Source organism: Botrytis porri (genome assembly GCF_014898465.1).
Source record: "Botrytis porri strain MUCL 3234 chromosome Unknown BPOR_017, whole genome shotgun sequence".
Taxonomy (NCBI): domain Eukaryota; kingdom Fungi; phylum Ascomycota; class Leotiomycetes; order Helotiales; family Sclerotiniaceae; genus Botrytis; species Botrytis porri.
In genome coordinates this window covers 1-13,094 of record NW_024066091.1, presented here as the reverse complement: position 1 = coordinate 13,094, position 13,094 = coordinate 1, and the positions used below count along the sequence as shown (strand labels likewise).

The following is a 13,094-nucleotide window of genomic DNA, read 5'->3' as shown; positions in this document are numbered from 1 at the left end:
ATAAGATCAAATATTGACATACCAAGCTATAAAAAAAAAAGTAAGAAGAGGTGTCAGCAGAGATATCAGCCCACCAGTAGGTATACGAATTGATGGGCACTCCCAACAATGGATTTAGAAATATCTCTTGATATATCGATTAGTATATCTTAAGAATACTTACAATGTTTTATTCGAAATTGAGCAATCAAAAGATAAACTCTCATATCAAGCAGTTGAATAACTTATGTCAATTTCCAAACCATAATTATACCTAATAATAATCATGTTATCCAAATTTCCAGATATCCAGATTCAGAGCAGAAGTTCTTTTTCAATCATACACAGCTCAAATAATGACATTCAACGAGCGAAGTGGGCTATATACATTTTCATTCATTGAATCAACTCATTGTTTCATTTCATTTCATTTCCACTCGGTTTCCATCACAAACAACCTCTATTCCTCGTTACCAAATCCTTTCATTAAGTGCCAAACGCCATTTCCTCCACCCATACCCCCTATCATTCATCTCATTTCATTCGTTTCCTACCTACTTATACATCTTACATACGTACAAACAGACATCATACACAGATCATGATTCTCCAAACATTCCTCCTTCATTCATCTCGACATAGGACTAACCGGACTAATTGGACTCACAATCTCATCCCTACCAGAAGCGATTCCCCCATTGTTCCCAAGTAATCCTCTAATTCTTCTTTCTGCTTCTCTAACAGCCGCACTCTCATCTGTCCTCCCCATTGGACTTCTAAATCTCTTCGATTGAGACGCCTGAGATAGCATCGAAGTTGGTGGTGGAGGAAATGATGTTTGCAGAGCTTGATATGAGGACGAAGTTGTGTGATATGAAAAGTTTTGATATGTCGATGTAGGATTCGAAAAATTATACCCATCTGATCCTCCTCTTTGAAGCGAGCTTTTCCTCGCCGGATAGTAAGTAGAAGAAGGTTGAGGTATCGCACCAAAATCCGAACCCGAACGTGATAATGAATTACTCCTCGGAATCGTAACTATTTTTGCCATACTTCTAAGGGCTGCGGGGCTTGGTGGCTGTGGTGGAATTTGTGTTGCTCTTTCTTTGAATGTAGAAATTCCGAAGTCTAAAGGAAAGGGCCCGCGTTCGCGTTCGCGGTCAAAAGATGAAGATAGAGCTGATGAAGATGGAATGCCTGAACTTTCCGTTGTGATGGTCTTGATAGTTGAGGCACGTGGATACGAATGATTTGTGTGGGTGACACTAAGAGGAGTTTGAGGATCCGAGTTGTGGTTATTGATTGCCGAATTTGGACCTACAGCTAAAAAGCCGACTTCGCGTCCTGGGTAGCTTTGTGGTTGGTGTGGGTTCTTCGTCGATAATATTCTAGCTGCTGCAGTGGAAGGAATAATTGTAGGCGAGTGAGCCATTTCACTCTTGTTCGTTATTGTCGTTCCGCTTGGACTGGTGTTACGCTGTGAGGCAGACTTCAATGTACCGGGGCCTTCGTACCCAGGCAACTCAGCAACACTATTTCGTGGACACTTGGCTTTCAGACGATACCAGAAACGATGGGATTTACTCTTGACAGTGGAATTCGTGGTATCCATCCATGTATTGGGATGAGTAGGTGGCGGTGGGAAAAATGGGAGAATAGATCCGTCTGGGTCAACCTTTTCAGACGACGGATGCCGACGCCTGTATCGAACAACGAAGAAGAGGAAGAGACCAGCCAGAGCAGCAACACTTATAGCGACAGGGACGGCGATCAGAATCTTTTTATGTGCATTGGCTGTGAAAGTCGGAGTCAGTGTCGGAGTCTCTGTAACGGGTTGAAGAGAGGCAGTGGGCGTTGATGTAAAAAAGACAGTTGTTACAAGGGACGAAGGCGAAGTAGTCGCTGAAACAAGAGGTGTCAAAGGGATAGCTGTAACGAGTACACCATCAGTTGGATTGTGAATCACCCCGGAAGTTGTGATCTGGGCGCATGACAGAGAGCGTACTTGAGCCATAGCAAAAGATACTTGATCTTGCGATTCGTCTCGAATTACAGAATCCGGCCCGTCTGTGGTATTGTACAGGGCATTTTCAGCGCTGATAGAAGGGTTAAAATCTCTGCCCGTCATATTCGTGAGGGAGAAACGAGGTGAGAAGTTTGTCAGAACTGGAATGGAGGTTGATGGATAGTTCGTTATGTTTACGGGGTTTGATTGAACGCCGAAGAAACTGATATTTGTTAAATCAACTGATGCGAGTGACATGAAAGCAGTATATCCAGCTATCCGAACTGATGAACCGGATTGTAAGTGCTGCGAAAGTGATTGCTTACTAGGAATTGTTTGCATTGGGTCCGATGTTTGAGTTGAGGTGTATAGTTGCATTGTACGTTCCAACGGGAATGACCCATTCATTCAAAATTTGCTATGCAAACATTAGCAACTTACTCAAAATACTTTTCGAAGCAGGAAACTTCCACATACCATAGCATTATTGCTTCCGGTAAATAAAACTAACAAATGACTACCCATTTCCTCGATCAAAAGCACATTTCCATCTTCCCTCCACCAAAGAGTGACATCTCCTGAACCCAAGGTGGCTCCTGGAGAGGGCCATGTGAAAGCGATATCTGCGTTGATGCACCTCAGAAAAATGCAAAATACAAGGAGAGAGACCAGACGGTGCATTTTCAAGTAAGGCCTTCTTTAAGACTACAAATATGCATTTTCCAAAGGAATACTTGATGAGCCAAAAAAAAATACCAAAAGTAAAATCAGATAAAACCCTCACGGATATGGACATGGTCTTTTTTATTAGAGCCCTCGCAAACATACTCGCACATCATGCAAGAAAAAAATGTATTTGTGTAAAATGAACAGACGATACCATGCCACCACAGATACTACCACACCAAATGAGAAATAGAAACAATTGTGCCGAGCGAGAAGGCAGTTAAGTGGTTACTTACGAATGCTGTTCCATGAATACTGTTAGCCCTTGCATATACTGACAGCTGTGCCGCTCAACCTCGTCAATTTCGAGAATCTTCATTCGTTGGACCGAGGCAACTGCGCCTCTTCCCGCCGCTAATGTAGTCAGATTGTACTGCATGTTATTGAAAAAGATGTAAGAATGATAAGTAGATATCTTGATTAGATGTAAATGTTTGTTTGATGGAGAAAATGTGTTCCGACGATGAAGATCCGTAACGTCATCTAGGCTTTCTTCACTTGAAGATCTTTCGCAATTGAAGAACAACATGTTATAAAAACCATGCAATTTTACAATCACCATATTCCATGTAGAGAATGTAGGTTACCTTCAGAATTCAATAAAAGGAGTATATTGAATTCGGTATCAAACTCGATATAGTTGAATAAGAGTGAAGGATGAAAAAGGTTGTATTGAAGCTGCGCTGTAACATTTGAAGGAAAAATCCTTCATTGTGGTCAGGCACCAAGGATAGCATACCTTTATGTAGTACGATAGTAATCTTACATTAACCGGGGGAACAAACTTCCAGTACCTACACGGTGGTGGTGTACCATTCAGGATTCATCAAACACGGGACAAAAGGTTATGAAAACACACCCGCACGTTGTTGAAGATCCTTTTCCATACAGGACATGTGGCTTTTTGGCTGGCTCGAAAAGTTGGTTGAAGGTGTATAAAAATGATACTTTACTTGCTTGCGTCAGAGAAATGATTGTTGATCGCGTAAATGTTATTTAAAGATGCAAATGATTTAGGGAATCCACTTCATATCTTCATATCTCCATATCTCCCTATAGTATAGTGTAAAGATACTTGGGTACCCCCCTTGTGCCCTCGTACGAGGTCTCCCGAGTAGGAAGGTAACATTTGCCTAACCGAGTATAGCAACTTCAACATCTCAACAAGCAGATCCCAATGTTCCTGCTGGCCGAATCTCATTCACGGGGGAAACGTGGGGGTTTTACTAAGCGAAGAGTTCTAGATGTTTGAGGAAAGACCGCCCTTTTATTTTTCGTTCTTATACACCAAAAAGAAAGGTTTGTATCTTTGATCTAATTCCAGAGACCATTCAGTAACTAGGGCTCCCAGCAGCGTGTAAAAATTATGCTTCATTTATCAAGTCGTGACACCATTGTAAATTGTCTCACTTACACCCGATCATGTGATAGACTCTTACACCAGAACTAAATCCGTTCAAATTTTCCGGAATTATTTGAGGCACTTTTTGATTGACAGACATGGACTGAAGCATTGAAGTGTGCTATTTAGTAGCACTGATAGCTGTTGAGTTGTTTCGTGCACCGTGTGTCTTTCAAACTCTTCCTACTTTCCAAAACCTTGCTCCTACCCCTATCAATCCGCAAGCAGCACTTACTCCGGTGAAGACAATCACCGCTCCATACTTAGTGCCATAACCACCTCCCACGCCCCCGAAACCTCTATGTTGAACGAGCCATTCAGTAACTGGTCCACATGCCACGCTTCCCACTCCTCTTCCTGCGCTGAATAGACCCATCAATACTCCAAAGCCGGCGCTATTATCTGCGCCTTGGACCTCTGTTATCATACCTGCCCAGATAGCACTCCATCCACCCGCAAAAATTCCATAGATAATGGCGAATACGATAAGAGATGGAAGGGAAGTTGAAATGCCCCATAGCATGAATACAGATAGAGTAGATAGAGTAGAAGAAAGAAGCACAACGGTGGTTATATGCCTGACATCCGAAAGATGACCTAGTGAAATGGCTCCGATCACGGAAAAAGAATTCAGGAGTGCGATGAGTGATGTTCCAAGCACAGGGGAGAATAAAAGCGAAGCGCTGTATGACGAAAGATAAATGGAAGGTGCGAAGAATCCAACTGAGGACAAGATATTTGCTATCTGTAGAAACCAGGATACGGGTGACCTAAGGAATGTGTAGCTCGGTTTTGATGGTGGTTGGCTGGAATCCTTTTTTGGAATCCTCGGTTTGATATAATAGATCAATGGGCAACAGAGTATGAACAGAATAGCAGCCCAAATTCGAAGAGTACCGCGGAATCCGCATCGATCGACAAGATATGACAAGAGAAATGGGAAGATGAGACCCGAAGTTCCCACACTGCCAAGGTCAGCTCGAGCTTTGGGCCACTGATATTTGATGCTTACCCTGACCACATAACACCAAGTGCGAGACCTTTTCGCTCGACTATCACACAGCCAGTAGAATGTCAGTGGGAATTACTGCTAAAGTAAATGAGGAAGCAACGTAGCGAAATTAAGGAACATAAAAAAAACCAAACAAAAGTAGAGATTATAACCATGTGGATTTATCCAGCCATGTTTGAACATGGCAATATACTAGGACAGGCAAATAAGGTCGGACCATAATTGAGAAGAGAATGATTACATACCGAACCATTGGTCGAGATAGAACATTGTTGGAGAGTATAAAAGACTTCCTCCAACAGCATATAGAAATCCTTGAGTAGCAATGAGGTGCCAAACTTCTGTGGCGAAACTAGCTGCAACCAGCGCTATCAATACAATAACAAGTCCCGCTACTGATGATAGCCTGCGAATTGGTGGGAACGTCTCCAGAACGTATAGGGAGATGGGCGCAAAAAGATACACTAATGATACCTTGTAAGTACTTATTAAGGAGCGAAGCCGAAGAGGGGGTGAGATAATTCTGTAGAAGCATCTAAATGAAATTCAATTTTGCACATACTGATTCCAGTAGCACAAGTTCCTGTAATAGCTATGCCGTTTGCATGTTCATCAAAGGGCGGGTGAGTAGAGTAATATGTCTGAAAAACTCCAAAAGCGAACGGAAATCCTGTTGATGTGTTAGTTGATATGAACACTCAATTTCTCTTTGATATGTTTCTATTAAAGCAATCATAGTTTTGAGAATTTGATAATGATGGTAATTTTCAGTGCTGTTCAGAAAATGGACGCGATGAGGCGGACCTGCACAGGAAATCACTTACCCCAGATTAACGCTTCGAATAAGAAGCATGCAGCTAAGAACAGCCAAGCATCTTTACCTCCATCTGCTCTGGGAATATTTCCATCCGTGTTGTCTTGGTCATTGGTGCCTTCCTCCAAATCTCGAGTGCTTGCATTTGAAAGTGGAATTCCAAAATCTGCAACAGCCGCTTGGACTTTGGATTCATCTGCACCAGAGCCGAAGAATTTCCTCAAAGGGATATCAGAAGATGGATGCGCCATTGAGTGTAGGAAAATGTGAAATGGTCAGAGAGCACGATTTATCTTCTCAGAGTTGCGGTGTGGGATTGAAAACCTGAGAAAAGCGAGAGAAATCTTAAGTCGATGTTATCCTAATAGGCGGCGCAAGAATGAGTGAATATATGAAGGTAAACATGTATGTTGGAAGAGAGGTTTGCCGCTTGGTGCGCTATACCTTGGTGCGAGGTGCATCGCACCTTCTCTTCTTGGGCAACACTTTCCGGCCATATACTTTGTGATCACCAACATAATGGTTACGCAAGCTTCTATTTCCAAATCTGGTAACCAGACGCCTGCATGATTCGAATCATAATCTCCCGTCTGAGCTTGATAACGATTGTGAGTTGTAAGTGAATTCCAGTAAATATCCAAGAGATACAAGCAATCAGCTTCTCTGCCTTGAATCTACCTTCTGCTGCAGTATGTCGATTTCCATTCAATAAACTAGCTCTCTAATTCGGGGTAGCAATCTCCATATGTTCAGGAAATGCGGCTCTAGCCGAAAAGAGATCGCGATGTAACTTAAAGACAGGCAATTTTTTATACTTTTCATCACTGATTCCGTCGAAACCTTTGCCATATCACGCCCAACTGCAGGAACACATTCCGTGGTCAGACCAGGTGATCGCTCGGCCCGTGTATGAATGACACCAAATACCGAGTGGACAGTACTAAGGGCAAGGCTTCGGTCCAGTAGATTTCGAAATAGAATACCGGTAGAATGGTTCACCAAGCATGCTAGCAAGTTTGGCAACCAGATCTCCGCAAGCAGGGCAATCTGTAGTGGGATGAATTCCGTCATCTGATATCGGAGAACCTTGCCGCCAAAGCTTTGTTAGTATTTGATTGGCGTTCCATATTGCATGTACGATGTAAGCCAGTGGGAGTCGAGTTGGAAACAAGACTTCCACTCATGTACGAGTAGATTGCTCTAGATGCAAGATAAGTGAATGACACTATCTTAGCTACATGAGTATGCTCAGTAGTTCTCCTCCAAATGAGACACCATAGAGTCATTCATTATCAAGAAGCCGTAGCTAAAGAGTTGTATTCTTGCTCACTAACTATTTTAGTGGACGCTTTTTCTTCGGTGGAAGTTCCATGCAGCGGGGAAGTATTACTACCCGTCACTCCCGCTGGTTTCCATACGGGCTTGTCCTAGTCTAACGCTGAACTTCCTAGAAGAGACTGTTCTTATCAGGTTGCCAAGGGCTCATATGATATGCTTCGTCCAATAGTGATACGGACCCGTGTACTTTGCCTGTTGGTTGGTTGTTGGTTGTTGATTGCTGGTATCATGCACGGTTAATGTTACTTTGTGAGTCTGGAGTCTGAGTCCCCGGCTATGATACCCCACAAGAAGTGGAATTCGGTATGTCCCGAGAGGTTGTCGGGCTGCAATATTGAAGAATTTCCGAGATACTGTACCAACAACGCTAGCAGTTCACACTCAAGTGCCTTGCACTCGTTTCGCCGTCGATGCACGGATAGGCATCAAATACCCTTTACCAATGGAAGATCTGCTCTAGAGTAGCTATCGTACTCGGTCTGTAGGTATGAGGCGTCTTCAGATAATATCGGGCCGACATGAGAAGGCGATACGGCATAGGCTCGGTCTTCATGTTAGAAAATGGTGACTTAATAATCTCGATTGCACGCTCCCAAGGGTCAACTTTCATCGACATTTGTAAAGCTTTTAACTTGGGTCGGGCTTTCCGCTAATGTCGGAAATCGAATATCCAGTAAACTATCTGAGGGTCCAGATGGCTCAAATCTTCAAGAATAGTGTCGAATTTAGACACTATTTGATGTCGGAATGGTTGATTTCAAAATATATTGAGATGGCAATGAACAGGCGAGGCTCAGTGTATTGTCCAAGAGAAAACGATTCTAGTCACATTGTGATCGATCGGGGACGTAAGTGGTTGCTATGGTTGTAGCCAATAGGAGCGCTTCAAGGCGCCAAGAATTACATTCACTGCCTATATTAGCATGTGCCTTTCAAGTTATACCAGGATGAAAGAATACCTCGGCGACCCAGATACCGTGAGGTATATCCAACACTAGGTCAAATCGGCCGGTCCAACAGCCGTTGAATAGTATCTGTTGATCGAAAATGTTCTTAGCACGCGGCGTATGAATGCCATCATAGCTGCCGAAGTCGATTGGAAAGGCAGCCAACGCCTCGTCTGTTAGGTATGGTTTGATTTGATTGGTTTCACGAGCAGACGGGAAGTTCGACAAGAAAAAGGGGTCCTTAAAAGAGACATTGCTATATTATAAAGCTCATAGAATAAAGGCTAGTAGGAAGCATATTACCTAGAGAGATCCCATCGTTCAACATTCAGTTTCTGTCAACAAATAATGGAGCGTCTGTGATTAAACAAAACACAATCAAGCAGATCTGTAATGGAGATTCCGAAAGAAAGAGTGTTCGGAACAATCGGGTAAGGGCCTTCTAACCATCTTATACAAGTCTCGGTTATGAACTCCGGTGAACTCTGGTCCCTCATCGTGATCTTTTATTGCATGAGATTGATTCCAGACTACTTAGACCTACAAGGTTGCAATGACATGATCCAATCTTGTACGTACAATCTTATCATCCGTGACCAATCTGATAGTCCGGAAGAGAGCTGCTTGTCAAGTCTTGCGATTATTCATGTGCTCTCCTGCTCTTGAAACACCTAACTAGAAGATTATTTAAGCAGTCTTCTTCCATTGACCATAAACACCGATCAAACTGCTCAAAGTTCCTGCCAATCCAACAATACCATCATCGAAGTTAGCCAAGCCGATTGCCGAACTTGGGACTGTGAGATCGCAGAGATCTGATAGGAGTTGCATATTGATTGCAGCACGTTCCCTAGACCGAGAGATTAGCAACGAGCCTGATACAGACATCTGTGAGGCTCAACCTACTTTTCGATCCTCTTACTAGTCACCACACTTTCTCCATCTTTCTTATCAATTTTTGCAGATTGTTGTCGTAGGTTATACAAAGAGTACATTCCCGACGCCGTGCTAAACAATAGTCCCATCAACCAGAACCTATAGGCCTCCTTCTGTATCCTCTTCGTCGAAGGGCTCTTCCTAATACCCGCAGCATCCAACACCGTGAACGCATCAAAAGTTAAATAACCTGCATATCCTAATTGCCTTCCCACAGCGCAGTACTTGATTACCGGATCGAGGCTCTTAGAATCCGCAGCGATGGCAGCTGCTTTCAAATGTTCGACATTCTTGCCAAAGCGCATTAATTTGCGCGCGAGTCCGAATTGTTTTTTGATGGCCTCGTAAGGCGCAATTTCACTAGGAGTTCCATTGGTGCGAAGGAGATACCAGGCGTAAAATCTGGAAAAGTATTGAAGGGTTCGGAGGAGCTTATCGCGACCAACGGTCGTTGCGACAAATTTGAGGTAATGTGCAATGGATGGGTGGTAAACTAGAGTGTCGGCAACCATCTTGATAATCTGAGTTATGGAATTAGGAAATAGAAGGAACGTAATGAGAAAATATGAACAGAGATGTTAGATTCTAAGGTTGGAAATGCAAAGGGCGTTTGAAGGCATGAGATGATGAAATAGATGGCTTGTGAAAGGGATATGGGATATGGCCATCTCAATGCCTCGGTAGTATGGGGAATCCTTGGCCCGATGATTTAAAAAGCCGAAGTCTAGTTTTAAGGCACTCATACAAACATCATGTATGGCTGGTAGAAGGCGAGTCACGTTTTATGAAACTTTATAAGGCTAGAATTCTTACCAAGGTAGCTGGTGACCTAATAAATGTTAAGTACCTACTGATAACTGACTATTTTCACGTTTTTCTTGTCATGCCGGGAATTTGAAATACATCCGACTTCCTTCGTCTCATCTTCTAACTTACCCCATCTACCCTTTTCAGTACAATTACAGCACATTCCGAGATGCCCGAAATCGCCGAGGGTAGAACTACCAGCTCATTTCCATCACCAGCTACGATGAAATACTGACTTGACGTTCCAGTTGCGCGAGCTGTGCACTATATTCGAAAAAGTCTTGTTGGCAAAACATTGGCCGTCGTTAACGCTCAAGATGACGCCAATGTCTTTGGAAAGGTCGGAACCAGTGCTGCCGAATTCCAGAAGGCATTGACTGGTAAGAAGGTTGAAGGTGCTGGACAGCAAGGAAAATACTTCTGGTTGGGCCATCCATGATGCTTCAAGAGTCAATGCTAAATTGTTGTGACAGGATGATCATGTCCTCGCCACCACATCCAGTGTTCCACTTTGGCATGACGGGTATGGAAATAGTTGAAGTTATCTCTTGACTAGTGCTAAAAAAAAACTCAGGATGGTTTCACATTCGAGGGCAAGGCTCTTACTATTATAGATCGAAAAATGAGGACGAAAAGGAAGTCTGGCCACCGAAATTCTCGAAATTTTCACTGCAAACAGCCGGAGAACCAAAGGTTGAGGCTGCATTCACAGATTCACGTAGATTTTCAAGGATTCGACTAGTAAATTGTGTCGCTGAAGCCATTCGAGACACTTCCCCACTTAAAGAGAATGGTCCAGATCCTGTCATCGATAAAGACATCTTGACAGTTGAGTGGCTCGAACAAAAATTGAACAAGAAGCAGGTGCCAATAAAGGCATTATTACTTGACCAAGCGAATATCAGTGGAATTGGAAATTGGGTCGGGTCAGTGAATCTTACATTTTACCCCAATCGAATTGTTCGACCCCGAACTATCCAGCCTGCCATTATTGTTTCACTCCCTCCTGGTTACCAAATTCAACCTCGATGTGCTATCATGCTAACATCACTTGAAGCGACGAAATACTATATAATGCACGACTTCATCCTGAACAATATAGTTACACGTTTAGCTCCGAAGAGATCAAGCGATTGCATACTTCGATGATGTCCATTTGTCAAACCGCAGTAGACTTGTTGGCAGATTCGTCAAAATTTCCTGATGACTGGATGTTCAAGCATCGATGGGGGAAAGGGAAGAAAGATGGCCCAACAGCATTACCAAACGGGGAGAAAATCACCTTTCTTACCGTTGGGGGAAGAACGTCTTGTGTGGTGCCAAGCGTACAGAAGAAAACAGGTGCCGTTGCTGGTGATATGAAGAAGAGAAGTACGTCGAGTGATAGTGAGGATGTCAAGGATGCTCCAGTGAACAAGCAAAGCTCGAGAAAGAGGAAGGTTGCCGTGGCATCCACGAAATCAGAAGAAACTGATGAAGATACCACGGAACGAAAGAAGGTGAAAGCCAGATCTCGAAAACCAATTCGGGTTAAAGAAGAGGTCATAAATGATAATGCGGGGGTTATTTCCACCAAAGCAAGTAAGCTGACTAAGGGGAAAACGTCAAAATCGACCGAATCAAAAGCCACGGCAGATATTGAAACAATTCAACCGAGACGCAGATCTAGTCGTCAGACAAAGCCTGTTGTATCCCTTTAGAATGAGGATAATGTACTATACCGAACGACGAATCCGTTCTTCAATTGTATTTATCTGGGGGGAGATATTGTATTTTCATGTATGAATCTTCACTCGATTTTGTCTACTTCTCCATACCATAAACGATTGTTTACCTTGATGTTTGTTCACGGGTACAATCTTCAATTCTCAACCTTAATGTGTCTGGAATGGGTGGCGTCTAGCTCTAGACAACAAGAATAACAATTCAAGAATTCTTCGCTCCTTAAGCCAATGCATTGACATCCATCACATTACTAGTCGAGTGCGGAGTGTGAGCTCCTAGTCAGGAAGTTTCTATCTCGGATGTTTGTAGTCCCCATACTCATAAGGAATGAGGGATGTACATACAGTAGAACTTGGCTATACCGGACTGGGATATACCGGGATCTTGGATATACTAGAAGAATTTCCTCATTTGATCACTTTTGATATGGGAATGTTGAATTTTTAGGCAAAATTGAAACACCAAACATTTTTTTTCGAATCTAGTATAAATTTTGATAATGAATTTAGCCGAATAAACTTCGTTTGATTACTATCATAATATTTTTCGAAAATATCAGGGTTTGAAGCTAAAATCTGATAGAAATATTGACTAAACGTTTAGATTCCCATTTTTTATATTGGAATCTTTTTTTTACCGGATTTGATTGGTCAAACTTTTCGTTTCGATATAACCAGGCTTTACTACAAAGCTAAGCAGCGTATTCGGGTCTTGAACTATGAGATAAGCGTCGATAAGGCTGAATATGACTGGACTAGGTTCGATGAATCAAATCTAAATATGAAGCATGGCCACATAATAAAGTGGGTGTGGGATTTTGAAAAGAAGCCAAGCAGTAAGTTTCTGGGTTTTCCTGTCAATGCTACAAATGGGTGTGAGAATAGCAAGCGAATGGAGCTTTATCATTCGGAATACGGGAACTTTTCTAGCCGTCATCCATTTTATAAGATAAGTATTTAATCCCACCCCTCTCATATTGATGCACCTACGAGACTATTCATCCTTCTAGCTATCCGCCAATCTCTCGGCCAATCTCTCAACCAATCAACACACACAAAGCTCGAAGCCTCTCTCATATATACGAGCTGGAAACGAGTCTATTTTTCCAAAAGATTAACCATGCAGAATTTAGCAACTTGGAATACCTCCTAAAACCTCCTGAGACTTTCTTCTGTTCTCCATAATTTCGATCCTTGATCTACGAAAGTACTCTTTCATTCTACATAGTCATTGCTATTGGCTGTACTCGGAAGAAGCTTACTACTCTCCGCCCGGACGGCGGATGTATGGTGGAACTTATGATTTTTTGACACCCGAGCTTTCTACGCATCACAAACTTAAAGAACTCCTATCTCACTCCTGTAATACTTATTGGAGTAGTTTGTCATTTACAGTAAAAGAAG

The 13,094-nt window shown here is 42.7% G+C and overlaps 4 protein-coding genes across 4 annotated transcripts; 1 reads left to right on the top strand and 3 right to left on the bottom strand.

Moving 5' to 3' along the window:
* Positions 1-607: 607 nt before the first annotated feature.
* EAF01_010546 (uncharacterized protein) lies at positions 608-2,665 on the bottom strand (the record flags this gene model as incomplete). The annotated part of the gene is made up of 3 exons (XM_038918803.1): positions 608-2,207; positions 2,311-2,402; positions 2,462-2,665. 3 exons carry the CDS (start codon positions 2,663-2,665, stop codon positions 608-610), a joined length of 1,896 nt encoding a protein of 631 aa, XP_038765506.1.
* A 1,619-nt stretch (positions 2,666-4,284) lies between these two features.
* On the bottom strand, positions 4,285-6,189 carry EAF01_010545 (uncharacterized protein; the record flags this gene model as incomplete). The annotated part of the gene is made up of 5 exons (XM_038918802.1): positions 4,285-5,077; positions 5,125-5,164; positions 5,370-5,588; positions 5,687-5,794; positions 5,949-6,189. 5 exons carry the CDS (start codon positions 6,187-6,189, stop codon positions 4,285-4,287), a joined length of 1,401 nt encoding a protein of 466 aa, XP_038765505.1.
* A 2,721-nt stretch (positions 6,190-8,910) lies between these two features.
* EAF01_010544 (uncharacterized protein) lies at positions 8,911-9,671 on the bottom strand (the record flags this gene model as incomplete). The annotated part of the gene is made up of 2 exons (XM_038918801.1): positions 8,911-9,073; positions 9,130-9,671. 2 exons carry the CDS (start codon positions 9,669-9,671, stop codon positions 8,911-8,913), a joined length of 705 nt encoding a protein of 234 aa, XP_038765504.1.
* Positions 9,672-10,135: 464 nt separating this feature from the next.
* EAF01_010543 (uncharacterized protein) lies at positions 10,136-11,666 on the top strand (the record flags this gene model as incomplete). Its single annotated transcript, XM_038918800.1, has 5 exons — positions 10,136-10,154; positions 10,215-10,389; positions 10,440-10,489; positions 10,541-10,892; positions 11,024-11,666. The coding sequence occupies 5 exons, from the start codon at positions 10,136-10,138 to the stop codon at positions 11,664-11,666; spliced, it is 1,239 nt and encodes a 412-aa protein (XP_038765503.1).
* Positions 11,667-13,094: the final 1,428 nt, after the last annotated feature.